The following is a 27,657-nucleotide window of genomic DNA, read 5'->3' as shown; positions in this document are numbered from 1 at the left end:
GGGAGGTGGGGACAGGAGAGTATTACTATAAGTCTGAGGAATAAAGAATTGGCTTATTAGGGAGAGGAGAAAGAGCTTAGGGGCAGCCGTAGTGCAGTGGTAGGAGCTCAGATACAAGGTAAGTTAGGTCCTTAGTTCATCCGAGTCAGCGAGCAAGCAGCGACGAGACTGCAATTCGCCTATATTACCATAAGGGGGCACCATCGAGAAGCGAGAGGCCTTGGCTTAGCCCAGCTCCGGATCCCCGAGGACAGCGCGTCCGGGCAGAGAACAAGAATATTCACATCTGTGTACTTTTAAATGAGCGCCCTCACCTCCATTCCAGTAGCTTTTTTCTTCCAGTGCCGGTAATCTCACCTCCACTGTACTCCCTCTCTCTCTAGTCTCCTGAAGGGCCTTAAAATGGTAACTGAGTGCAGGCCCCCGGGGTAGGAGTCGGGGTTCGGCTTTCCTTGGGTGCCTGAGCCAAGCGGTGCTCCCAGGGAGTCTGGCGAAGTTCACTGTTCATCATCCCTCACGCTCCCTAGAGCCCCCAGAGAAGCTATATAAGGGCAGTTGCCTGGGGCAGCGTCATTGTAGGAAAGTGTGCCAGGCTTAGGTCAGGGTGGGGAGGGGAGGGCACGGGACGGGAACCTTGCCCAGGTCCTGGGAAGTTCGCGGAGACCGGGAAGGGAGGGCGCATTGCCTGAGGAAGCCTGCCCTTCGCTTACACAGCCTGCCAGCGCGCCCTTTTCCGGAACCCACCGTCAGGATCCCAGACGCAGTTCAGTGACCTTTCCAAAGAGGAATTCCTTCTAACCGCTGTGAGGCTCATTCCAAACTTTGTCTACCCCTTTGCCAGGAACCCCCCTCAGTTCTAGCTTCTCACCTTTCACTGCAACATGAGGCAAGGGGAATTAATTTACCCAGAGAAAAATATTTGTGTATGGTGGTGGTGGTGGTGGCAACTGGTAAATGCAGAAACAAATTGAGAAGCTTGGCAGGAAAGTTAAGTGGGATCCACACTGGGAAGGGCTTTGAATGCAGACTGTTGGATTCCAATTTCATCTTGAAGGCTATGGGAGTCACCTGTAACTTGCTAAACAGGAGCCTGACATATCCAGTTTTTCTGTTTAGATGTCAGCCATGTGGAAGGTGGATGGAAGAATCTGATTCTGGAAGCAGGGAGGTGAGTTCGGAAGTTCTTCTCATAATCAGAGCAGAATAAATGATATAATGAGGTTGGGAGGGAGGGAGGACATGTTGAATAAAAAGAAAGCCATGATGGATTACTTGGAAAAACAAAATTACAGTAGAGGAGAAAGAGCAGAGATGGGTCTAGCTTCCCTGACCAGGATGACATGAGTGACTCATTGATACCATTCAGAGGGGTCCTATTTGGGACAAAATGAGTATGAAACTCTTGGATTATCCAAGTAGAAATATGAAGAGGAAACATGTTATATGTGTTTGGATCTCAGGACAGAGGCTTAGAACAGAGTGGTCTGTGTAGAGGAAGGAAGCTGAGCTCCTTCTGTGTTCACCAGGGAGGGTAGTGGAGGAAGGAGGATATGCCTGTGGATACCACATAGCACTGGCAGCAATGCGGACTGATTTGTCTTTTCATGTCTCAGCTGCGTCTGGCTTCCATGTTACACTCCAGCTAAGCAAATCTGAGGATGACTCTCATGTGGGCCTTGAGAGATCCCACTGAAAAACTATGTTTCATTCTTTGTTAAGGGCTGGAATCTCCCTCCCTCCCAGAACACCAGAACAACTTTTCCTAAATTTCTCTGGTTAAAAAAAAAAATCACTGGGACAGAAGAGATTTATTGTTCTTTTTAACCAGATTTCTGGACCCCTCCCCTGGAAAATCCCATTCTCTGGGTCTGGAGTATACACAGTGTTTTCAATAACAGCTTTAGCTAATTCCATCAGTGAAGTCTGAGAAATGCTACTCAAGCTGAAACACAAACCTATCTCTTGAAATTGAGTCTCAGATGGACACTCCCACCCCCACCCTACTTCCTGCCCTGAAGTTAGTTGAGAATGGATTTTAAAAGGCAAGCACAGACTGACCTCAAACTCTGAACCCAGACATACCCTAACCCAAACATGCACTAGCAAAGCTGGGTTCTGGCAGGATTTGTGCAAGTCTGGCAGTGCTGGTTTAGAAGGGACCAAAAGCAGGATATGTGGTCAGCAACATCAGCTCTGGAAATGAAGGGCGTTGCACATGTATCCTGGGTGGGCTTCACACTGAGATTAATGGGACCCTCGGGGGGTTACATCTGTGATAAACTAGAGCAGATAATGTTATGTTGCAGCCTGAATGGGAGGGGAGTTTAAGGGAGGGTTCAGTTCAGTTCAGTTCAGTTGCTCAGTCATGTCTGACTCTTTGCGACCCCATGTACTGCAGCACGCCAGGCCTCCCTGTCCATCACCAACTCCCGGAGTTCACCCAAATCCATGTCCATTGAGTCGGTGATGCCATCCAACCATCTCATCCTCTGTCGTCCCCTTCTCCTCCTGCCCTCAATCTTTCCGAGCATCAGAGTCTTTTCAAATGAATCAGCTCTTCCATCAGGTGGCCAAAGTATTGGAGTTTCAGCTTCGATATCAGTCCTTCCAATGAACACCCAGGACTGATCTCCTTTAGAATGGACTGGTTGGATTGCCTTGCAATCCAAGGGACTCTCAAAAGTCTTCTCCGATACCACAGTTCAAAAGCATCAATTCTTTGGTGCTCAGCTTTCTTTATAGTCCAACTCTCACATCCATACATGACCACAGGAAAAACCATAGCCTTGACTAGACGGACCTTTGTTGGCAAAGTGATGTCTCTGCTTTTTAATATGCTATCTAGGTTGGTTATAACTTTCCTTCCAAGGAGTAAGTGTCTTTTAATTTCATGGCTGCAGTCACCATCTGCAGTGACTTTGGAGCCCAGAAAAATAAAGTCTGACACTGTTTCCCCATTTATTTGCCATGAAGTGATGGGACCAGGTACCATGATCTTCGTTTTCTGAATGTTGAGCTTTGAGCCAACTTTTTCACTCTCCTCTTTCACTTTCAACAAGAGGCTCTTTAGTTCTTCACTTGCTGCCATATGGGTGGTGTCATCTGCATATCTGAGATTATTGGTATTTCTCCCGGCAATCTTGATTCCAGCTTGTGCTTCTTCCAGCCCAGCATTTCTCATGATGTACTCTGCATAGAAGTTAAATAAGCAGGGTGACAATATACAGCCTTGACGTACTCCTTTTCCTATTTGGAACCAGTCTGTTTTTCCATGTCCAGTTCTAACTGTTGCTTTCTGACCTGTATACAGGTTTCTGAAGAGGCAGATCAGGTGGTCTGGTATTCCCATCTCTTTCAGAATTTTCCACAGGTTATTGTGATCCACACAGTCAAAGGCTTTGACATAGTCAATAAAGCAGAAATAGATGTTTTTCTGGAACTCTCTTGCTTTTTTGATGATCGAGTGGATGTTGTTAATTTGATTTCTGGTTCCTCTACCTTTTCTAAAACCACCTTGAACATCTGGAAGTTCACAGTTCATGTATTGCTGAAACCTGGCTTGGAGAATTTTGAGCATTTATTTACTAGCGTGTGAGATGAGTGCAATTGTGTGGTAGTTTGAGCATTCTTTGGCATTGCCTTTCTTTGGGATTGGAATGAAAACTGACCTTTTCCAGTCCTGTGGCCACTGCTGAGTTTTCCAAATTTGCTGGCATATTGAGTGCAGCACTTTCACAGCATCATCTTTTAGGATTTGAAATAGCTCAACTGGAATTCCATCACCTCCACTAGCTTTGTTTGTACTGATGCTTCCTAAGGTCCACTTGCCTTTGCATTCCAGGATGTCTGGCTCTAGATGAGTGATCACACCATCGTAATTATTTGGGTCATGAAGTTCTTTTTTGTACAGTTCTGTGTATTCTTGCCACCTCTTCTTAATATCTTCTGCTTCTGTTAGGTCCATACCATTTCTGTCCTTTATCGAGCCCATCTTTGCATGAAATGTTCCCTTGGTATCTCTAATTTTCTTGAAGAGATCCCTAGTCTTTCCCATTCTATTGTTTTCCTCTATTTCTTTGCATTGATGGCTGAGGAAGGCTTTCTTATCTCTCCTTGCTATTCTTTGGAACTCTGCATTCAGATGCTTATATCTTTTCTTTTCTCCTTTGCTTTTCACTTCTCTTCTTTCACAGCTATTTGTAAGGCCTCCTCAGACAGCCATTTTGCCTTTTTGCATTTCTTTTTCTTGGGGATGGTCTTGACCCCTGTCTCCTGTACAACATCATGAATCTCCATCCATAGTTCATCAGGCATTCTATCAGAACTAGTCCCTTAAATCTAAGGGAGGACAGTTACATGTGTATGTACAGCTGAGTTCCTTTGCTGCTCATCTGAAATTGTGACAGCATTGTTAATCAGCTGTACCCCCAATATAAAATAAAAGGTCTTTTAAAAATGTTAAAAAAAAAAAGAAGAATTAAAGCAGAATGAGACTGATGTTTTGGAATTAACTTAGACATTCTGTTTGCTGCCCTCACTGGTTCAGTGCCCTTTCCTAAGTCCTTTCTCTCCGCTGAACCATGACTGAGTGATATTTCTCCTCTTCCCTTTCATAGACCTCAGATTTGGGATACAGAAACCTTGGCTCTTCGTTCCTGCCATGACTGTGCCAAATGGAACTCTGGTCCACCCAGCATACTTCCTGCTGGTGGGCATCCCTGGCCTGGGACCTGACACCCACTTTTGGCTGGCTTTCCCACTGTGTTGTATGTATGCCTTGGCCAGCCTGGGCAACCTGGCCATTATCCTCATCATTCGTGTGGAAAGGCGCCTGCATGAGCCCATGTACCTCTTCCTGGCCATGCTTTCCACCATTGACCTAGTTCTCTCCTCCGTCACCATGCCCAAGATGGTCAGCCTCTTCCTGACAGGTGTCCAGGAGATCGAGTTCAATGCCTGTCTGGCCCAGATGTTCCTTATCCATGCTCTGTCAGCCATGGAGTCAGCTGTCCTGCTGGCCATGGCATTTGACCGCTTTGTGGCCATCTGCCACCCCCTGCGGCATGCTTCTGTACTCACAGGGCCTATGGTTGCCAAAATTGGACTAGCTGCCCTGACCAGAGGGTTTGTGCTCTTCTTTCCCCTGCCCTTCATCCTGAAGCGGCTGTCGTACTGCCGAAAGCACACTGTCACGCACTCCTTCTGTCTGCACCAAGATATTATGAAGCTGTCCTGTACTGACACCACGGTCAATGTGGTGTACGGGCTCTTTATCATCCTCTCGGTCATGGGTGTCGACTCCCTCTTCATTGGCTTCTCCTATATCCTCATCCTGAGGGCTGTGTTGGAGCTCTCCTCTCAGGGAGCAGCACTCAAAGCTTTCAACACCTGCATCTCCCATCTCTGTGCTGTGCTGGTCTTCTACGTGCCCCTCATTGGGCTCTCTGTGGTGCACAGGCTGAGTGGCCCCACTTCCCTGCTCCATGTGATTATGGCTAATATCTATCTACTGCTACCACCTGTGGTTAACCCTATAGTCTATGGAGCCAAAACCAAGGAGATTCGTTCTCGGGTCTTCCATATATTCTCACAGAATGGCAGGTGAGCAGGATTTCCTCCCCAGTGTCCTTAGTCTCTACCAAAGATGGCAGGGTTCAGGTCCTGTTGAATGTCTTGGTGATTGGAACGTCCAACCCACTGGGCTCTGTGCTCCAAGTTGTCTAAATAGACCTTCAATTTCTATCTCCAGGGATGGGTCACTTCAGAAGAACCAGTTTTGACAGGACATGCTGGATAGTGATCACTCTACACTCCCTTCCTATGGTGACCTCGCCTTATTTCTCTCTCCCAGCTAGAAAATACATGTAATTTTGACATGCAAAGGCTGTAAATGATACACATAATGATTCATTCTGGTCTTGATGTATGATTTTTATTATTTTGCTCCCATGTATCCACATCAGTGAATACGTGTTAACTATAACTTCTTTCTTGGATCCCAAAGAGGTAACACAGTTATTTTTAAGGGTTAATAAAGGTATTTGTGTGATGGTGATTGAAGGGAGGGGAGGGAAATGATAGTAAGCAAAGAAACAGCTCCCATAAAGTATTTATGTTTCTATATATATGGGGGTGTATTTATGTGGAATCTGCCAATGTCATCTTTATGGTTCTATTGGAGATTATTTTTCTATAAGGGTGATGTTTATCTTGTTTGCAGCTGTGAGTATGTAGGTATATTTGTGTGGCTATATGTGATTTTAGCCTGTGTGTGTGAGTACACAGAATATGTGCCAGCTGGTCTGCCTGGCAGCTGTGTCCTGTCATGTATAATATTTTGTGGATAATGTCTATAATTCCACACTTACTGTGTTTATGTGACCTCTGTTAGTTGGTATATGATATGCATCTATGTGAGAATGGTTGTAGAGCATGTGTATCTAATGAGAATAGATGCCTCCTTTTCCCCTCATATTTGTGATATGTAAATGTAGAATTTAATATGTAAAATGTAGAATGTATTAATAATATATAAATGGTAGGGTATAGAATGTAGAATGTTGCATATTTGTAACAATGTAGACTATATAATACACATAAGTGTGTGGAATATGTAGTGTTGGGAGGGCTGTGTCTTTTGGCTTGTTTATCTTTGGGTGTATGCCTGTGATGCAAAGTATTTGTGATATGAAATCCTTCTGTGTAATATATATGTCTTTAGTCATAGATAGATGGAATATAATATCTGAAGGGTATGTGTTTACAAATGTGTGTATGTATGTGTATGTATTGTTTGTGATTACTATGTTTTAAGGCATATTGCACTCATTTGTCCAATGGGTGTGGATTATAAGGCACAAGAGTGTGCCATAATGAACTTAGAAACTGTTAGGTCAAAAATGTTCACAGTGAAGAATTATAGGTAGAAAATAATGTAGGTTCATTTGAGGGAGATGAAAGAATACTGAAGTAAGACTTATAAGGTTAAAATCCTGGAACTATCATAAAATGGCATACTGTAAGACCTCTCTGGATCTCATTTCCTCTTCTGAATAATGAAGCTACAATGGCAGTGATGCTGTAAAGCTTAAATCCTACGAACCTCCTATGTAAACTGAAAAGTGAAACATGCAAGAAATGATCATATTTGTGGTTGTCTCATTGTACAGCTTTAGGAAACAACATCCGCGTTATGGTCCATGCGAATGCTGCGCCTATATTGTGCAGTGCATCACCAGTTTGGCCTCGTGTGGCCATCCTGATTTACTGTTATTAATGAAAACATTATTATTTACTATCTCATAATAAATTGTTTTCACAGAGCTTCAGATGAGTTGACATTTATTTTCCCATGCTGGTGTCTGATTTACAAGTGATGTGCAAATTTACAAATGAAATTCAAAGAAAGCACAACCTTGCCAAGAAGTTCCTTTAAACATGGTTGATAGCTGTATCAGGAAAGACATTGTGGGGTGGGGATTAGAATCAATAGAGATTAGGATCACTAGCTTTAATATTTGGGCTCATTGCTTAACCTACTGCACCTCAGTAATTTTGGGAATTGTAAATGCTGTAAAAAATGAAATATAATGTACCTCCTGTTGGGTGGTTGTGGGGGTTAAGTAGAATAACAGATGTGAAAACACATGGAAAATAGTGATCGATACATGTTGGTGGTAATGGTTTTAAATAATAAAACTGATTAAATGAGGCATATTTATTCCATTTTAGGGAATATTCAGACAAGAGACTTCACCTTTCATAAGGCCCTGCTGTGCCAAGGCCAGAAGCTAGTCTCTTATCCAGGCAACAGTGTCTCTGGTTTTATATTAACTCATGGCCTTCTTTCTCAGGAGATCTTGGGAAATCTTGGAGTCCTCTAGAATCTCTTTATTTTGATAAATGGTGATGACTGGGGTAATTGTTGCTGGTTTGAAAACTTGGCTAAGTGCCAGACTATATTAAGGGCTTCCCTGAGGTTCCCACAAACTCTGTTTCCCTTGATCATAAACTTTAAAGTTTTATTTTCCAACTGGATGTTTATCCCTCTGTCATAGAGCTTAAACAGTTTTATGATAGCTGTATGTTTATCTTCCATCAGTTCAGTTCAGTAGCTCAGTTGTGTCCGACTCTTTGTGACCCCCATGAACCGCAGCACGCCAGGCCTCCCTGTCCATCACCAACTCCTGGAGTCCACCCAAACCCATGTCCATTGAGTCGGTGATGACATACAACCATCTCATACTCTGTTGTCCCCTTCTCCTCCTGCCCTCAATCTTTCCCAGCATCACGGTCTTTTCCAATGAGTCAGCTCCTTGCATCAGGTGGCCAGAGTATTGGAGTTTCAGCTTCAACATCAGTCCTTCCAATGAACACCCAGGACTGATCTCCTTTAGAACTGAAATATCCTTATACATAGTTGTCTGTCTCCCTTGAGGACAAGGACTAGGCTTCTCTGTCTCCAGGGCCTGAAATACTGTATGCTTAATGGCTGTCTGTCTGGGACCTCTCAGAGAGAAGGAGAGCCTGAGTGGGTTCTGGTTTACTTACTTAAGATAAACCAAATTCACTTATCCCTCTCCAAACCCCCTCCAACCCCCATCCACACTCATCTCTTGTTCCTGTCTCTATAAATTAAAGTCCTTAGTTTGACTGGTACTATTTTATAAAGTCAACAAACTACTTTCCCCACTCATTGATGATCAATTATGATCTAAAATCCACATGATACTGCAGATAACATTTGGTTAATTATTCCCCACTACAGAGGCAGGATCCTTCTGTATTCTCTACTCAATGCCCTGTGAATCTTGAAATTCTCCAATCTGGCAGGGAGGAACAGTCACTATCTGTGACCCAATATGAACCCTGGGTGGGGATGCCAACTCTAATTTTTCCAGGTGGCTCTGTCCCCAGTCTTAAGTAGCTTGTTCACATGCATGTGGGCTCAGTACTCAGCTGGATTCTTGCACAGGATCCTCTACATGTCTCTAGAGTTCTCTCTCTGTAGATCTCTCACCTCCAATACCTGGTCTTCAAATTCTAGCTAGCTGGGGCTTCCTGGACTACCAGCTCTACATCTTTAACTTAAGATATCCTCTGGACTCTGCATTCTCCTTCCCTGGACTGCAGCAGGGAACCTCTCAAGGCAGTAAGCTGGGGAAACCCCAGGTTCACTCCATTTGTTTTCCATGCCTCAGGGCCCATTGTCCTTCATTGCCTGATATCTAGTATCTTGCAGACTTTTTTTTTTAATGTATGCTGTCTATTTTAGGTTCCTTCAGGTGGGATGTTACCTCATGTTATTCTCTCTTGGCCAGAAGTAGAAGTCCCTGGGGTGTCTTTCACACCTTCTCAGTCCTTGGGAGTTTGAGGGAAGCAACAGAGATGGCTCTAGGGTGATAGCAATGAATGACAGGCTGCAGGTTTACAGGTACCTGGAGATCTTGTAATCGCTAGTTTTGATATGGTCTGAATTGGAATTGTCTGATTGACATTGTCTAATTTTGCATAACTTATATCAGATCACCCTGTGTTGTGAATTTAAAACTTGCAGTTGTGAAATTGATCAGTAAAAACACAAGGAGAAACCAATGAAAATTCACTCTGCTTTATTAATAGATTTATTAAAAATTATTTAAATATGTGACATACTTAGTTTCTCATTCCCACTGATCTCTAACCCTCTAAAATGTTCTCTCACTATTTTTGCCCTTAAGAGAGAAACCAGATGGCATTGGTCTTATATGGCTGGAGCTGGAGGTAGGGGAGGGCTAAGGAAACCACATCCTCCTTTCTCAACACGAAGTTCAAGGCCAGGGAATAGAAGTCAGATGTATGGTCCCCAGGGATCCATGTTATGAATTAGCTAGAGACGGGCCCTAGAAAGAAAACGCAGCCCTATAGCTTTTGGGAAAGACAGATGGGTCCACTGGGATGCAGGCCCAGCAAGGACCAAGCAGGCACCACCCATGGAAGTAAGGTGGAGGCCAGAGAAAGCTTCAGGCAGGTGATGAGTTGGCACCTAATCACGGGGTCTCCCTGAAAACATATACTGCTTTTCCTCTGGTTGAGTTTGATGAGGCTGGGGGAAATTTGGAGAAAGCCTCTCCCAGAGACCATGGCCACACACATGAGTTTCTCTAGACTCTCCATACTCATTCACCCTAACTTCACGTTGGGAGCTGGCAGAAATACTCCAACTGGCACAGGGCCCATCTGGGGAGGACTCTAGAGACCCCTTACCCACTAACCCTCCTTCCCCATACCCCAAACACACCTTCTCAGGACACAGCAGCCCAGAAGGACATCAGTCCCACAGTTGGGTATGAGGGGTATCTGCAGATAGACCCTCTGGGCAGCGCCCTACCCCCAGCAGGGAGAAGCCAAAAGAGGGGAGGAGATATGACAGAATAAATAAGCCTGACGAGGGAGGGGGCGGATACTGAGAGGGCGGAACTACGGTGCAGCCTGCCAGATCGCTGCTGGAAGAGTCCTGGAGAAAAGGGCACTCGTTCCTTCAGTGCAATTGAGGTGAGTGTGGGAGACTGGAGGTGACTCCTGGGGTGTGGGTTTCCTGCAGCTAGGGGTCCCTCATTAGGCCTGCTAAATGAATGAGAGACCAGGCCGAGGAGAACCAGAAGTAGGGAGTGGGGCCGGGGATGTGAAGGAGGCCCCGGACTCAGGACAGATGGCCTCAGCAATTTCTGTGCTCCTGTGGTAAAGGGAACGTGGGTGGTGCTGGATGCTTCTTTTGCAGTTTTTAAGACATTTTCCTGTGATCAGTTTGCTGGGGCACCCATCTTGGGCCTGGTGGAGATGGGGCTAAATGAAGGTGGTGGGGTCGAGAGCAGATGGGGCTGGGACCACACTAGAGTTGGACTGGGATTTGTTGTGTGAACAGGGCTGGTTTGACCCAGGTTGTTGGTGTGCTTGAAGCTCGGTTTATGATCAAGGGTCAGATTATAGCCCTGTGTTGGGTGTGGGCTCTGAATGGGGTCTGAGCTCATGCTATACTTTATATCAGAAGTCAGGCTGTGCTGAGTCTAGAACTTAGAACAATTCCTGGGGTTCCGATCCTGACCCAGTCCATGTCTAGGATCAGGGTTCAGTCTTCAGCCCACTTAAAAAACTGGATTTTGTGTCCACGCTGTAACTTCTCCTGCCTTGCACTCTTTAGGCGTCCCCCCTTCCCCTACCACCCCCCCTGCCCCCCGCCCCGCCACATATGCACACACACTGAACCACTTGCAGCTTTCCAAACAGGGTGTGTTCTCATTCTCTCTGGGTCTTTGCATTTGTAGAATGCACTTCTGAAAACAAATTAGATCAAGCCTATTGCTTAATTTCCCCCAAGTCACTCAGAATTAAATCAAAGCTCCTGGCCGTGCCCTGCAAGTCCCTACATGACCTGTCCCCTCCTCTCCTCTCTGAGCTCATTTCCTACAACTCTCCTGTGCTCTTGATACTCTGGCCACCTTTACCTTCTTCCTCCTATGAATCTCCAAAACAGAAGACCTTTTTCTCTTGCCTCCTCTGCCTGGAATGCTCTTTGCCTTGATCTTAGAATGGCCGGTGTTTTCTCATCACACATCTCTCAGTTGGTATGTCACCACCTCAGAGAAACCTTCACTGACCCCCTGTCTCAAATAGGGCTGTCCTGCCTCTGTCCTTTTCTATCCCATCACTCTGTCTTATCTTCAGGGCACTTATCTTTATCTTAAATATTCTTGCTTATTTGTTTCTTTTCTATTATGGCTCTCCTAGTGCTTGGGCTCCATAGAAGCACTGATCTTTTCTGTTGCATCCACTGTTTTATTTCCAGTTTTGGGCACATTGTAGGCACTTGATGTGTTTTGTCATCTAACTGAATGCTGCTGGCCCCGTGTTCCCAACCCTGCTAACTGTGACTGGCCATGCAAGTCTTGGCTCAGATGTCACCTCCTCAGAGCCTGACAAGTTGGTGAACTATTGTCTGCTTTGTTCTGAGCCACTTGTACTTACCCCTGCCCTAGCATTTATCATAACATGTTATGATAGCTGCATATTTGTCTCAATTTCTCTCCCCACTGCCCCCCCCTCCCCCCCCACTGGAAGGCTGAAACATGACTTGTTTACTCTGTGTTTTAGTATCTCTGGTGCTTAGTCTGGCATAGTCTGATATTTGAAAAAAAACAAAAAAATGTATATTAATCAAAGTCCAAGTTCAGGCTGTTCTGCTGCATATAGATGATAATCAAAGAAGCTCTGAAGGTCTCTGATAAGGATCAAAATGTGAAGGTGTGTGGGAACCTTCTTGGCTCTGGTCCTACTTGGGAAGTGGAGGGGCAGGGCCATGAATACTTGGAGCTCTGACTGTGGTTGATTTTGGAGGGACAGACTGGATTGAGTGAGGAGAACGGGGATGGGAGGGAGAGTGGAGATGGGAGCCTCACTCTGCCTTTTGAGAGTCAGAAATTGTACTCTCTCACCTTTCCAGTCTCTTTGTGGCCATTCTTTTTAGAATGGCCCTGTAAGGGTTCATCTGCATTATAAAATACAAGCAAGGTATAAGGGGCAGAAAATGCAGATGACTCGGGTAGATGTGGTACTCTTCTAGGGTCTTCCCCGGTGGCTCAGCGGTAAAGAATATGCCTGCAATATAGGAGACGCAGGTTCGATCCCTGGGTCAGGAAGATCCCTGGAGGAGGGCATGGCAACCCTCGTATTCTTGCCTGGAGAATCCCATGGATAGAGGAGCCTGGTGGGCTATAATCCATGGGGTCACAAAGAGTTGGACATGACTGAAGTGACTTAGCACGTGTGAATCATACCCTTATAGAGTATGAAGAGAAGGTTCCCTCTCCATGAATTGAGTGATGAGCCCTGGTAGTCCTGCCAGTCACAGTATCACCCCTGAGGACTGCCTTCCCTCTATGGCCTGGCAGTAACAGTCAGAGGTTCCCAGGTATTCCTGGGCTTCCCTCCAAGGACATTTTCTTCCAGATGTTCCCACAGATGCTGGCAGGGGCACCAGAGGCCCCCACCCCATTGTTCTAGGCACAGAACATTCTGTGTGTTTAGCCAAGGTAAGAACAGTGATCACAAATCCCCTCTTCCATTCCCTCCTTGTCTCCCTTCCCCACTGAACCCAAGTGGGGACAGCTGGTCAGGTGTCCTGAGTCCTAGAGAAGCCCTCTGGACTCATGGATTTTTTAAATTTTGGATTCCTTGGAGATTAACCTTGAAATAGTCCTTAAAAAATCATTCAAAAGGATACTGGGAGAGAGGCAGGGCAGTAGCTTGGCATATTGGAAAGCACATGGATATGATGCTGAGAGCTCTAATTGAGCTTCAACATCCCTGTATGCAAAATGGGATTAATGATGGCTGCTTGACAACTTGATGAGAGGCCTGTATTGAATGAGAAGGAAGTACTCAACAGAGGGTAAAGATTTTTACTTTCCATTGTGGGCCCTGCCCAAGTCACAGCCAGAATTGGGTCTGAAAGGCGGGAAGTGCCTAAGTCCCAGTCCAGGAGGGCCCTCTTGGTTTCTCTTCCAAGGATCTAACTGGGCCAGGTGTTCTACTTGCCAAGCCCCCTTTCTATTCTGCCTCTGGGGCAGATTTTATTAGCTTTCAGAAGGTGCAACACAAAGACAGTTAAAGGGGAGAACGTACAGGTGTTGGAATTGAACAGTCTAGGTCAAGTTTCTGTTTTACCAGCCAACTATTAAACCCTGGGAATATTTAACTTTTGAGGGGTGGGCTTCTGTTTTCTCACCTATAATGTAGACATGATACATAAAAGTCTTATTATGGAGAATTGTTCCTGGGTTAAATAATCTCTATACAGGCAGGATCTGGCATTTTGTAGGCAGTCTGTGATTTCTGTTTTAATCATAAAAACAATAGACTCAGTGCTGGCAGTGATCTCGTTGCTCTCCTGGATAGTGTATCCCTGACCACTTTTCCATGCTTCTCTGACATGGAATTTAGAGACTCTGGGGAAGAATCTGAGGATGGGCTGGGCTGGGGGCTGAGCAGGCACTGAGGGAAGAGTCCTGGAGGCCAGGGGGAAGGAATGTGGAGGACTGAAAGCCTCAACATAGATTTCTACTCCACCTCACTGGAGGCTCTAATGCCCTGTCCTCAAGAAAGGGCTAAGATTTTTCACAGTTCTCCAAGAAACATTCCTGAGACTCGTTAAAATGATGTGACTTTTCAGAGAAAATCTCAAGCATAGAGCTATCCCCTGGGGGTTTAAGGCAGTGTTCAGTTCAGTTCAGTTCAGTTGCTCAGTCGTGTCTGACTCTTTGTGACCCCATGAATCACAGCACGCCAGGCCTCCCTGTCCATCACCAACTCCCGGAGTTCACTCAAACTCATGTCCATCGAGTCGGTGATGCCATCCAGCCATCTCATCCTCTGTCGTCCCCTTCTTCTCCTGCCCCCAATCCCTCCCAGCATCAGGGTCTTTTCCAATGAGTCAGTGTAGGCTTTCTAAAAAAGAAACAGACCCTTTCTTTGTTTATTTTTCCTTGATTATGTTCTGTTTTCAAAATAGAGTGATTTAGCTCCAATTTCCTTCAGAGCCTCCAAATGTTATCTGAGTGTGTGCCATGGTTCTAATTACTAACTGCTGCTCAGGCTGGCAGTCAGCTGGCAGGACTGTAGAAGACTGGGGTGCTTCAGGGCTGAGCAGTCTGAAGGGTGACGCTTGGGTCGTTGTGTTGGCTCCCCCTCCAGTCCTTCATTTCTCTCCTGCAGCCTCCATCTGAGGTCCAGCCTGATTTTACCTCAAATAGCTGTCCACTTTATGCTGTCGAGGCACCTCTCTTCTGGGCCAGCTAAATCCTCCTCTCTCTGATTTCTGGTGTCTCCTCAGTTCTCAGTCTTTGCCTTTGGGAGAGATTGGCTCCTAGTTAGTATGCATGTGTCTATGAGGATGTGCTTGAGGTAAAGTGGAAATTAAGGTGACAAATGAGCAGGGGTGATAAAAAGTTTTTGGAAACCTCAGACATTTTCAGAGCCCTTATTCCCCATTTTTATGCAAACATGAGAAAAAAAAACCACTTTGTACACTGTGATGCTGTTTTATGATGTCTTTTGACAGTCCTGACCTCATTGATTTTGCAACAGCACAATGAGGTTATTATCATCCTCTGCATTTACTTGGACCCAGGACTTGCATTTGTAGTCCCAGGGCTCCACTCAACACATCAGTTTACCCTCTAGGTAACAGGATTGAATGTGCCAACCCATAATTTCTTCTCAGTATATTTCCTAAGGTAGCGCATCTTTATCCTGGCAACTGCCCAGTTTTGCATTGTCTGTGCATGTGAAATTTCTGGATGGTATTGATATCTGACCCCCTGGAGCACCAGAATCTTTCTGCTGACATCTCCAGGTCAGGGATCCTTGGTCACCCTCTCTCTTGGGTACAAACTGCTGCAAGTGTCACCGAGTCCAAGCTCATTCTGCTTGCCACATGATAGGCCAATAAATCTGGGAGATGAGGTATTGAGGCAAGCGATATGACTTTGGAAAGCTGGCTGACTGAGAAAATGACAGACTAGTGTCTTAAAATAATTATATTGTTCTGGCTGCCAGGGCTTAGATGCTAGATTCTTTTATGGATCAGAGATGGGGGGAGGTGAGGAAACAAAGTAAAAGACCATTTAATTCTTGCAAATGTCTCCTAGAATGGCAAGCCTTAGGCAGGGGGCTGTGTTAGTTTCACTTCCTTGTAGTCATTTCACAGGTGGTATGAAATGGAGTATCTCTTGTCATATCAATAAACAAATATGCCACAGCTATCTGTGATTCCGGCCCTCCACATGTGAATTTCTGAGCCAAGCTAGTAAGCAAGAGACAAAGGGCACCATTTCCCACACAAAGAACTCAAGGGCAGGGTCAGGCTTTCTGCCTATGAGTCAAACAAAAGGACCATAGCCCAGGGCTCAGGCAGAGGTGGGCAGGCAGGGCTCCCTGAGGCAAGGCTGTTATGAATGCCTACAAAAGGGCTTCCCTCATAGCTCAGTTGGTAAAGAATCTGCTTGTAACCCCTGGGTTGGGAAGATCCCTTGGAGAAGGACAGGGGTCGGGAAGATCCCCTGGAGAAGGAAACGGCAACACACTCCAATATTCTTGCCTGGAGAATCCCATGGACAAAGAAGCCTGGCAGTACAGTCCATAGGGTCACAAGAGTCTGACACGGCTTATCGACTAAACCACATAATAATAAAATCGGCAAAATAAGATTTAAAGTCACAGAAGCAGATCCAATATGGAGTCAGATTTAACCCTTCCCAGTTATATATGTCCATTTTGCATTTATTTAGAGTCAAGGCTTTGCTTTTGCCCTGTTCTCTATGTATCCATTCTCATGCCCTCTGGATCCCTGAATGAGAAAGATCTTTTCTGTTTGATCCTAAAAATTCTTGTTCTGAACTTACAACACCCTGCTATGAATTTCCAGTTTTTATTTTTCCTCAAAAATCTCTATAGTTCAGACAATTGGCAGTCTTTCTTATCCCCTTGGCTATGCTACCCTCATTAGACATTTACTGAGGAATTCTTGTGATAAAACTCTTTTATTTTCAACAAACATTAACTAAACACAGGATTGGGTCCCTGCCATTTAGGAATTTAAAATTTAGTGACAAACAAACATAGCAATAATTCTAGTTCAGGATGGTAAATGCATAAAAAGAGACCTAAACAAAGTTCTTTGGGAGCACAGAACAGGAAACATTTAATTATACCCAAGGGGATCAAGGGGAAAGAGGTTCAGGAAAATGCATAGGAGAGAGACAGTAAACCAGGATGTGGAAGATGCAGTTTTGTCCAGTGGGAAGAAAAGGAGGGAGATTTAGGAGGAAAGGACAAAAGAAAAGTAAAAAAAAAAAAGAAAAATAGACACAGAGGCACAAAATCAATGCTACATTTATGAAATGGTATGTATTCCAATGTGCCTGGAGTATAGGGACCATGGGAAGAGTGGTCAGAGAGAAACTAGGGCTGGATGCTGAAAGGCAGAGCTTTGCCCCACCCTAGTAGTTCTGTCTTTATTCCAGAATTAATTTCAAGTTATAAAAGGTATTTTTTAAAACAACAAATGGTGACCTAATTTCAAACCTGGGTCTCTTATACCTCCTGCATTGGCAGATGAGTTCTTTATCATTGGCGCCACCTGGGAAGTCCTGTGTCTGTTTAGGCCACCATAACAGAAAAAGGGAAACACTATAGGAAAACAGCTAACAGCAACACATATAATTTTTTTTTTTTGGGTGCAGATTTACTCTGTTCCAGGCGTTGTGTTAAAACTTTAACACTGATCATCTCAGTTAATCCTTACATTGATTTCTATTAAGCAGGGACTATTATCCTCATTTTAGAGATGAGGAAACTGAGGATTATAAAGGTTAAATGATTTGCCCCAGATCGTACAGCTGACAAAGTTGTTGCCTAGGATTTAAATCCAGGCTCGATTTAAATCCAGTCTTAACAGCTGTACAATACTGCCCTTGGAAGACCTTGATCTTTGGACATGGAGAGTTTGATGTGTTTCAGAGACAACTAGGTTGTTTCTTTTAGTAACTTTAGAATTATGAATCTGGATCACAAAAGATAATTCAGGCCTTCCCAGGAATATCTGGGAATCAACAGTTTACTGAAGGTTTACTGAAGCGGGTGAGATGGCTCAGGGAATGTATATAGATTGAAAAGAGCTCTGAGGATAAAATTCTGAGAGCACTATCATTTAAAAGCATGCTTAAGGGTCAAGTGAAGGAGGCTGAAGATCCAGAAAGAACCAGGGACTAATGGTCAGAGAGATGAGGAGAAGCAGAAGGATCAAGGAGAAGGTTTAAGAAGGAGGGAAATAATCACAGTGTCATATGCTATGGAGAGGTCAATACAGAAGATTTAAATGACTTTGAAGACTGGTCTCTTAACCTGAAGTTCTTCATTAAGCATGACTCCTTAGAGCTTCTCCCTCCAGTTTTTGGAATTAAACTCTGTCCCTCTCTGTTCTAAAACTCACGGTCTCAGTGTTTTCCCCTTTGTGTCTGGGCCAAGGGAACCTCTGGGTGACAGATGAATGGTGGAACAAAAACCATCGATGCATTCTGAGCCCAGTGAATGGCGTAAGCCCCTCCTGATGCTGGCTGTGAGCTCTTCTCTGCATTCAACTGCTGTCTGGTAGCCCATGTAGAAGCCCCTACCTCAGTTATCAAGGACCAATCTTAAGAACCTAGTCCTTCTATTTTTCTTGCTGTGTCGTGCTTAGTCACTCAGTTATGTCTGACTCTTTGCAAACTCATGGACTGTAGACTGCCAGGTTCCTCTGTCCATGGGGATTCTCCAGGCAAGAATACTGGAGTGGGTTGCCACGCCCTCCTCCAGGGGATCTTCCCAACCCAGAAATTGAACCCAGGTCTCCTGCATTGCAGGTAGATTCTTTACCGTCTGAGTTACCAGGAAAGCCCCCTTTTTTCTTACCAAAATAACATTATCTTAAACATACCCTAGCATAATGGGAAGAGGAGAAAACCATATATATATATATGTAATATATACACCTATATGGTGTGTGTAAATACAATTTATATAATCTAATAAATAATAGGAGCATGTGAATATTCATGAATGAATGGAGGAAAGGGAAACAGGGAGAAAGTTAGTTAACTCTCTTATTGTTTCAACAGAGATGTGAACTGAGATAACTCAAGTCTGATATTTCCCACCTCAGGAATCTCTACTTATATCCCTCACTTCAGTAGCCAGATTTGGGGATGGTGGAACCCTGGTATAGGATTGATTGTTCCTCCAGTGCTTCTAATGCCATCATCTTTCACATTTAGTCCTCTGTGTCAGTCTCACTCTCTTCGGCCTAGTAGGTGCCCTAGAAACAGAGCCTAAATAGAAATTCTTATTTAAAGGACATATTGTCACGAGAAGATGAGTGAGGGAAATAGGATAGAGCAGGGAAAGAAAATAATGTGAAGCTGTGGTTTCAGCTGGAGACCAGCTACAGGTTTGGTTCCTCAGGAAGCTTTGGAGCACACATTGCCTCCCAGCTTTGGCCCCACCTGGAGTCAAGGAGGCTGGCTTTGTGTGCCATTGTGTCAGGCACTCATTGACCCCTAGATCCGCCCTGGTGGGGATAACATGACTTTCTGGGTGAAGTGCCTCTCATTTGGTAAATAAAAATTTTCTGTAGAAAGGGAAAATTCTGAGCCTGTCTTACTCAACATCCACTGCAGAAGGGATATAGATGCATTGGCTTGGTGAAGGGGATCTGAGTGGGACACCTATGGCATCCATTGCAGTCATTGTTCTTTTAATGATATAAACTGGGCAGTCTGAACAAGTATAAGACTTTGGGTGAACATTTGAACAAGAGTAAAAATGTAGAGTTAGAGTTCAGGATGAGTTTCGTGTATCTTTTTTTTTTTTTAATGGAATTAAGGGTTACCATAATAAAATAGGTATTATTAAGTTTTACATTAAGTTTTAAATAGCTGCAAGAGTTAAGTCTTTGTTGTTTACTTGCTAAGTCCTGTCTAACTCTTTCATGACCCCATGGACTGGAGCTGTCCATGGGATTTCCCAAGCAAGAATACTGGAGGGGATTGCCATTTCCTTCTCCAGGGGATCTTTCCAACCCAGGGATCAAACCCATGTCTCCTGCATTGGCAGGTGGATTATTTACCATTGAGACACCTGGGAAGGCTATTATTAAGTTTTACATTGTTTTAAATAGCTACTGGAGTGAAGTCTTAGGTTAATGCTAAAGTTAGGGTTAAGGCTAGAATTGGAGAAGTCATTAGAAGGTTATATTTCAGTGTTAGTCTGTGTTACTAGGGTATTGCTACATTGGACTGTGATTAGTCTTAAAGATAGTCTAATGATAGAATTACAGTAGGTATTAAAGATAGGGGAGCACAGGGTAGTTAGGATAGAAGCAATGGGAGTTTTTATCATCTGTGTCTGATATTAACTTAGTCAACTACCTCTTCTTGGTGAACTACATGATTTAAAACACTTAGAATTTTTGCTTCAGTATTTTATTTGTTTTCCAAATTCACTTTGAGGTGAGGCTAGTAAGTAAGACTAGGTGAATGCTCATTTGGGCCTTGAGTTATGAAGGATAGTTAGGTTGAATTTAGAATAGAATCAGAGTTTGGATAGGCAATGAAGTTAGAGTTCTTATCAGAGAATAGGGAATGGAACAGGGAGCGGGGTGGTGGGGAGGGAAATGACAGAAAAATCTTAGAGGATCTGACAATGGTTTATCTTTGTATTCCAGCCTATACCTGCCTGGCACTGGTTGCAGCTCAGCTTCTTCACAATGGTGGGTCCCAATGGCAACGAATCCAGTGCCACGTATTTCATCCTAATAGGCCTGCCAGGCTTGGAAGAAGCTCAGTTCTGGCTGGCCTTCCCACTGTGTTCCCTCTACCTTATTGCTGTGCTAGGTAACTTGACGATCATCTACATAGTGCGGACGGAGCACAGTCTTCATGAACCCATGTACATCTTTCTTTGCATGCTTTCTGGCCTTGATGTTCTCATCTCCACCTCATCCATGCCCAAAATGATGGCCATCTTCTGGTTCAACTCCACTACCATCCAGTTTGATGCTTGTCTATTACAGATGTTTGCCATCCACTCTTTATCTGGCATGGAGTCCACAGTACTGCTGGCCATGGCCTTTGACCGCTATGTGGCCATCTGCCACCCACTACGCCATGCCACTGTGCTAACATTGCCTCGTGTAACCAAGATTGGCATGGCTGCTGTGGTGCGGGGGGTTGCACTTATGGCACCCCTGCCTGTCTTCATCAAAAGGCTACCCTTCTGCCGCTCCAATATCCTTTCCCATTCCTACTGCCTGCACCAAGATGTCATGAAGCTGGCCTGTGCTGACATCCGCGTCAATATCATCTATGGCCTCATCGTCATCATCTCAGCCATTGGCCTGGATTCACTTCTCATCTCTTTGTCATATCTGCTTATCCTCAAGACTGTGTTGGGCTTGACACGTGAAGCCCAGGCAAAAGCATTTGGTACATGTGTCTCTCATGTGTGTGCTGTTTTCATATTCTATGTGCCTTTCATTGGATTGTCTATGGTGCACCGGTTTGGCAAGCAGCATGACTCCCTCCTGCCTGTCATCCTGGCCAACACCTACCTGCTTGTTCCCCCCGTTCTCAACCCTATTGTCTACGGAGTGAAGACAAAGGAGATCCGACAGCGCATCCTTCGTCTTTTTCATGTGACCACCCACACTTTGGATCCCTAAGGGATCAAATTTCTTTTTCGTGCAAAGTCTTTCAGTTCAGATTTTAATATCAACATTTTGGAAGACTGTATTAGGAAAAAAATTCTTTATAAAAACACAACTGATCCTTCAAAGATGAAACTGGTTGGAGGATCTCCATGTGTGTAGGGGCAGCAGAACTGTATACTCCCAATCCTTATTTTTCAATATTATTTTTCCCTGTAGTTCTTTGGGGTGGTTGTGGTTGGAGGGTTATTACTTCCCATTTGGTTGGAATTCAGTTCAATTCTCAAGTCCAAACCATTCAGACAATTGCTTGCGCTGATAGTTCACAGCATTCTGAGATAAGGGCGATATTTCTAAAGGACATTTATCAAAGGTTTGAGTATGACAAAAATTAAATACAAGAACATAATACAATTAGATAATCTGGCTTAAAACTGATTTCCTCTTCAGAATCCCCTACCATTTGGATCTTAGGAAAGGAGACATACCTGGATTTCCCTCTTCAAAGTGACCTCCACAGAGAAAACATGATTTCTTTTTTTTTTTTTCTGACTACCATTCCTTAAGAAGCGGATTGAAAGTAAATTCACAAAAGATTACATTTATCTACATTAATGAAAGATGATACTGTATCTGAGCATTTTCATAGACTCTGGACAGTTTTCCTTATTTTCCAGTTTTCTTATCAACCTTTTGATTTTGGCAGGAATATGATTAGTGTCCCCATTGTACTGATGGGGAAACTGATGTTCAATGAGATCACATGGGCTTAAAACATTATCTTTTGATGCCCAATCCCATATTTGAGGAGGGGCTGTTAGACTAGTGGGGTAGTAAGTCAGACATTCTAGAGTCTTGAATTTTCTGTATTTAAGTTCCTTTCTCGTTCAGTATTGTATTTAGGAATTTCCTGTTAATGTTGTTGATGGCTTTAATTTCAAAGGTTCCCAGCCTATTTGCCATTGTACTTATGTCGTAGCAACAGGAATATGTTTGGGCAATTCCCAAACAGTGGCTATTTCGGGTAATAGTATGATTAGTAGTTGGGGCATTCACTGGATATCTGGAGAGACACTTTATAGAGAGATGCAGCTGAGAAAACTTAGGAGCTCATGGCAGAAAGGGCAGGGCTGGTACCATAGACCAGGTAGTCGAGAGCACAAAGCATTGTGAGACTGAGTAGGGTCAGTGGCCCAGGTGACCAGCAAGGAAGAAAAACTAAGGCAAGCATAGGTCCACAGAAAGTGAATAGACATAAAAGTGGACAACATGTATTCCCAGGGTTCTGAGGTACCCTGCTGGGGACACCCATAGCATCAAAGTGCCAAGGGTTTGATTCCTGGTTGGGAAATTAAGATTCCACATGTTGTGTCATGCAATACAGACTTTTTTTTTTAAGACTGTATCTCTGATAGCTGTATTTAGCATGAGTATGGTTCCAAAGGCCCACCCAGGCCAAGTATAGCACTTGCAGAAGGAAGCCAAATGGGAAGAATGTGTGTGGGCATTGCAGGAGTGCGGGAGGAATGAATGGAGCAGGAATGAGATCTCCACCCACAGGGGAGTGCTAGGCAGACCTAAGGAGAGGTAGGTAAGTGTGAGAAGCAGGTAGGAGAGTAGTGAGCATGGTACATGGCTGGCCAGATTTTCTGGCCATAGCCAGAAGCACAGGACTACTTGGTAGAAAGGATATCAGGAGAACATATCCAGTTTCTTCGACTGGAATCCAGAAGATAAGAATTGTGAGCAGTAGGGAATCTGCTGTGCCCGGTGAGTGGTGACCAGCAGATCGAGGTATATAAACTACTCTCAATGCCAGCTAGGGTCACTCTGAACTGTATAGGGGACATCCCAATTCCTAATAGTGCCCTGACACTACGATTGAAAGAAAGAAACAGAATGAGAGAGAAGAGAAAGACTTTTTTCTTATTAGGAAAGTAGTATATGATCACAGTAAACAAAAATCTTAGACATTCTGAAAATATAACAGAAATAAAAATGTAATAAAAACTCCAGTAAACTTGTCACCCTAAAGAAAAAAAAAGTACTGCTGGCATTTTGGTGTTTATTCTTCCAGATTTCTAGTAAGTGTTTGTATACATGCTTCTGTATGGGTATATGATGAATGTGGGTATCTGTTTTATAGTTGAAATCCCACAAGAGTCGTAGACAAATGAGTAAAAAGAGACAAATCAGAAAGACACATTTTTAACTTTTATTTCTGGGGATGCAGCTATTATCATAGATTTCAAAAGAGATTCCAAGTGTATAATAGTTAATATGCTCAGGATAAAGTTTCATGGTTTTGATCCTAAAAGGATTAACCATTTGGTAAATGTAAACCCATATGCACACACATCAACACTTACACTACCTTCGTTCCTGTGTTTCTCAATAAGTACTAAATGCCAGATTTAGGGACAAAACTATATCTGGTCATTTACTTCAGTACTTACTGGGTCATCTGGAGGGCCCAGAGGTAAGAATTAGGATGAAAAGAGAGGCTGCCTTTTTTAGGAGAGTTGACTGGAAATGAGAGGTCTCCTGGGTAGTTTTAACAGTAAAGAATCTGCCTGCAATAGGGGAGACCTGGGTTTGATCCCTGGGTTGGGAAGATCCCCTGGAGAAGGGAAAGGCAACCCATTTCAATATTCTTGCCTGGGAAAACCCACAGGCAGAGGAGTCTGGTAGGCTACAATTCATGGGGTTACAAAGAGTTGAACACGACTCAGCAAGTAACACTTTCACTTTTCAAAGAACTTTATTATATACATTTTACCTGGACATCTTCTTTTGGCCCCATTTCCTTTGTTTAGATATTCTTGTCTCTGGCCCCACAATTGCAGCTAATTGGCCCTTTTCTGGGTCCTAGAAAAGTCGGAATAACATGAAATTTCAGCCTTTAAGTCACTTACTCTCTCTCTCTCTCTTTTTTTTTTTTTTTAGGTTTTACCTAGAAAGGATCTATAAACATGTCTTGTGTTCCCAGTTATGACTACCAGCTCTCTAGTCCAGATACTCCCCTGCTGCTTGGACAATTGTCAAAAGCTTCACACTGGTCTCCTTGCTTTGAATATCATTTGCACCAGTCCTAAATCCCACAGAGCTGGTAGGAGTTTTTTCCAAACACACCTCTGATTAACTTCCCTGCTTAAAATCCATCAAAGATCTTTTGTTACTTCCCCTAAAAAGTTTTTACTTCTCAGAAAGACAGTAGGCTACACCTTTCTCTTTTATACCTGTTCCTGTCTTATTTTTTCAGTATAACATTTATAATTCTTCCACACAACATATTATTCAGCTACTTGGTGTCTCTGATTGATTTCATGCATTTTTAAAGCCTTTGTTTCACTCTGTTCCATTGTATGAACTGATCTTTTGCTATCCTTATAAAATGAAGCTATTCATGATTTGTCAGGCTAGAAGAAGTATTCTCTCTTCAGTGTGCTCTGACTTCTTGAAGATTTTTACAACTGGACTGTTTTCAGTTCAGAAAAGTAGAATGAGATCTCTGAGTTATATCTGTTTAAGATAGTAACATATCTTATATCACTATTTTAATTAAGTTGAGAAGATTCCCTTGTATGCAATGGACATACATGTGGAGGGTCATTCCCTTCCACTATGGCTGGCCTTCTTGACATAGGCAGATCTGAACTTGGGAAAGGAATATATTATAACATTGGTTTGGGCTTTCAGAGTTGATGTTCATTGTTTATCTCTTAAGCAAAGTACTTTCAAAGTACTTCATGCAATCTCATAGTTTTTGTTATCCTAAATTTGAGCCAAAGAATATGAAGCTGATGCAGAACCAGATTGTAATCTGCTATTCCTAAGGAAGCCAACAAGGATGTAGAGTTCTTAACTCTAACACACTTGAAGAGTAAGGGTATGAAGACTCGGTTGGAAATCTGAAATGGGGTTATTGGAGAGGATGCAACTGTCAGTGTCAGACTTCACCTTGGAATCTGTCAGGCAAGCAAGTCTCTTGGAGAAAAAGACACTCCTAAGAGGGGTTACAAGAAGAGTTAGTGCTTAGGCAGGTGGCACCATATCACATGATTAACACATTTATTCACTTGTTCAATAAAAATTTATGAAAAAATTAAAAGTGGGCTTTTCATGTTGTTTTTTTCCTCTAGAGTTTCCTCTTCCTTAATTCATACTTTGCCTAGAAAAACCCTATACATTTTCCAAGATGAAATAAAAAGCCTTCTCCCCTTTGTGGAGATTTGTCTGATCTTCCTAGGAAAGTTCTAGCATGTATGGATTTATTGTCCTTGTGATCTCTTGCCATAAATTTTATTATGGTATATATAAATCTATACTCTGATTGTGTATTTACATGCCTTTATCCTGGCACAATATTGTGAACTCCTAGAAAGAAAGGACCATGATTAAAATATTTCTTAGCCTTTCCTCCTAAGCACTGCTTCTGGTACAAAGTAAGTGGTGAATATCCATTTATATCATGAAGAAGCCTCATTGTCTTCCTACTGCATGAGCACAGACTAGGAATTGTCAATGTTTGCTGAGGGTAGCAGGATCCTATGAGGATACAGAAAGTGTCTTTTGTGGTATCCAGACTCTGTAACATGTCATAATGACGTCAGCCTCTGTCTTTCCCCCTTAGCATCCTGAACATGGCCTCCCTGATGAGCTTGGACTTGACACATAGATGACGGGGTTGAGTGCAGGGGCCACCACTAGGTAAATGTAGGAAACAAGGGCATGTACCACAGCGGGAAGGTGCCTCGCAAAATGATGGATCATGGACATGGTGACACCTGGAATAAAGAAGACAAAGAAAGCCAGGTTATGGGAGGCACAGGTGTTGAGGGCTCGGATGCGCTCCCTGGGAGAGGCCAGACTCAAGACCATGTGCAGGATGAGAGTGCAGGATGGGACAATGAGCAGGGAATCTATGCCCCCAGTGGACACAACCACATAGAGCCCATAGTGTATATTGATGCTGATGTCAGCACAGGCTTTTCTCATCACGTCAGGATGGAAACAGAATGAGTGAGACAGGACATTATTTCCAGGGCAGATGTTTAGACGCTTAATCAAAAATGGCACAGCGAAGAGGCACAAAGTAGCACAGGCCACAATGGCCAGCCCAATCCTGATGATGACATTGTTTGTGAGGATAGAGGCATAGCGCAGGGGGTTGGAGATAGCCACAAAGTGGTCAAATGACATGGCCAGGAGCACCGAGGATTCCACCATGGAGAAGGAGTGGAGGAAGAACATCTGGACTAGACAGGCATTGAAGCTGATGAGCTGATGGTCAAACCAGAGCACAGACAGTGTGGTGGGCATTGTGGCCAAGGTGAGGCCCACGTTGGTGAGGGCCAGCATGGACAGGAAGTAGTACATGGGCTAGTGCAGGCTGGGGGTCTTCCTCACAGTCAAGAGGATCAGGGAGTTTCCAGTGAGAGCTGTAGTGTACATGGAGGAGAAAAGGATGGAGATCCAGCCATGAACAGCCTCCAGGCCTAGGATGCCAATCATCAGGAAAGCATGTGGCTGGAAGAAGGAGAAGTTGGCAAAGGACCAGGAAGAGAGCATCTTTAGTTTACAGATCAGATCTCCAGAAAGATGTGACTTCTTTAATCTGGGCAGGCACTGAGAGGATCCAGAATGATAGTAAAGAAAAATCTAATATTGAATCTGAATTCTAAAAATCAAGTCCCATACCTGATCAAGTCCCACTACAATCAAGTAATTGGTTGTATTTTTTACCAACATGTCTAAAACCTAATGATAATAACAATTTAAATCTTTGCAGACCCCCTATTATATTTCATGTACTATGCTAATGTATTGCCTAGATTTTCTCATTTCATTATTAAAGTCATAAATTTCTTTTTAAGGCTGTTCCCCCTCATCCACAATATTGGACCTTATGAGTCATGTCACTATGACATAATTTTATCTTGCAAAAGTTTACCATCCCTAATGTTGAGCCCAGGTATGAGCTGATGAAATTTCTCTGTATGGAAATAGCGATTAGAATTCAGAGAATCTGATCATTGTCTACTTGTTGCCCAAATAGAGGATGTATTGTTATGTGCATTGGGATATAAGAAGAATGCCTGTTTGGAGAGAGAGAAGGACAATTGAATCAGATATCCAGGAAGAGGCAAGGATGAGAGCTCATGCAGTCTGATAGAGAGAGGGTCTGAAAGAGTGACTAGCTGCTTTATTCCCCCATGGAGATGGCCTTACACTTCCTGAAACCAGGCATTCCTAAGGTGCCATGTTTTTCTTGCTTTTGACTTTTGTACAAAACATTTTGAGTATAATAAATGGATTGATTTGTGCATAAGAATTTTTGACTGAATTGGACAAGGCCCCCTCCCCTCTCCCATTATACAGAT

At 43.6% G+C, this 27,657-nt stretch overlaps 2 protein-coding genes and 1 pseudogene across 7 annotated transcripts; 2 read left to right on the top strand and 1 right to left on the bottom strand.

Moving 5' to 3' along the window:
• Positions 1-184: 184 nt before the first annotated feature.
• Positions 185-25,361, top strand: LOC129629128 (olfactory receptor 51E1). Of its 5 annotated transcripts, none has more exons than XR_008703076.1 (4): positions 223-347; positions 715-803; positions 1,117-1,168; positions 24,221-25,361. XR_008703076.1 is itself a non-coding variant. In XM_055548897.1 (4 exons), the coding sequence occupies exons 3-4, from the start codon at positions 1,139-1,141 to the stop codon at positions 21,287-21,289; spliced, it is 1,026 nt and encodes a 341-aa protein (XP_055404872.1). In that variant the 5' UTR covers positions 308-347; positions 715-803; positions 1,117-1,138; the 3' UTR covers positions 21,290-24,208. The 5 variants fall into 5 exon arrangements, 3 of the variants coding, with proteins under 3 accessions (XP_055404871.1, XP_055404872.1, XP_055404873.1); XR_008703075.1 differs by lacking the exon at positions 24,221-25,361 and adding an exon at positions 5,750-7,323; XM_055548897.1 differs by lacking the exon at positions 24,221-25,361 and adding an exon at positions 20,294-24,208 and having other exon boundaries at positions 308-347.
• Positions 279-5,736, top strand: LOC129629134 (olfactory receptor 51D1). Of its 2 annotated transcripts, none has more exons than XM_055548904.1 (3): positions 279-347; positions 1,117-1,168; positions 4,617-5,736. In XM_055548904.1, the coding sequence occupies exon 3, from the start codon at positions 4,661-4,663 to the stop codon at positions 5,603-5,605; it is 945 nt and encodes a 314-aa protein (XP_055404879.1). In that variant the 5' UTR covers positions 279-347; positions 1,117-1,168; positions 4,617-4,660; the 3' UTR covers positions 5,606-5,736. The 2 variants fall into 2 exon arrangements, with proteins under 2 accessions (XP_055404879.1, XP_055404878.1); XM_055548903.1 differs by lacking the exon at positions 279-347 and adding an exon at positions 716-803 and having other exon boundaries at positions 4,617-5,733.
• Positions 25,362-25,883: 522 nt separating the features above from the next.
• On the bottom strand, positions 25,884-26,896 carry LOC129629138 (olfactory receptor 51I2-like; annotated as a pseudogene).
• Positions 26,897-27,657: the final 761 nt, after the last annotated feature.

This window comes from Bubalus kerabau, chromosome 15, assembly GCF_029407905.1.
Source record: "Bubalus kerabau isolate K-KA32 ecotype Philippines breed swamp buffalo chromosome 15, PCC_UOA_SB_1v2, whole genome shotgun sequence".
NCBI lineage: Eukaryota > Metazoa > Chordata > Mammalia > Artiodactyla > Bovidae > Bubalus > Bubalus kerabau.
Note: the sequence above shows the minus strand (reverse complement) of the source record. Positions and strands in the feature narration are given on the sequence as shown.

What these genes read in the sequence shown, in the direction of transcription:
- LOC129629128 (XM_055548896.1), top strand. Translation starts at nt 301, where the DNA reads ATGAGCGCCCTCACCTCCATTCCAGTAGCTTTTTTCTTCCAGTGCCG. An exon ending in GCTTTTTTCTTCCAGTGCCG is followed by an intron (nt 348 to 1,116) that starts GTAATCTCACCT and finishes TTTTCTGTTTAG; the next exon opens with ATGTCAGCCATGTGGAAGGT. An exon ending in CTGATTCTGGAAGCAGGGAG is followed by an intron (nt 1,169 to 20,293) that starts GTGAGTTCGGAA and finishes TTTGTATTCCAG; the next exon opens with CCTATACCTGCCTGGCACTG.
- LOC129629134 (XM_055548904.1), top strand. Translation starts at nt 4,661, where the DNA reads ATGACTGTGCCAAATGGAACTCTGGTCCACCCAGCATACTTCCTGCTG.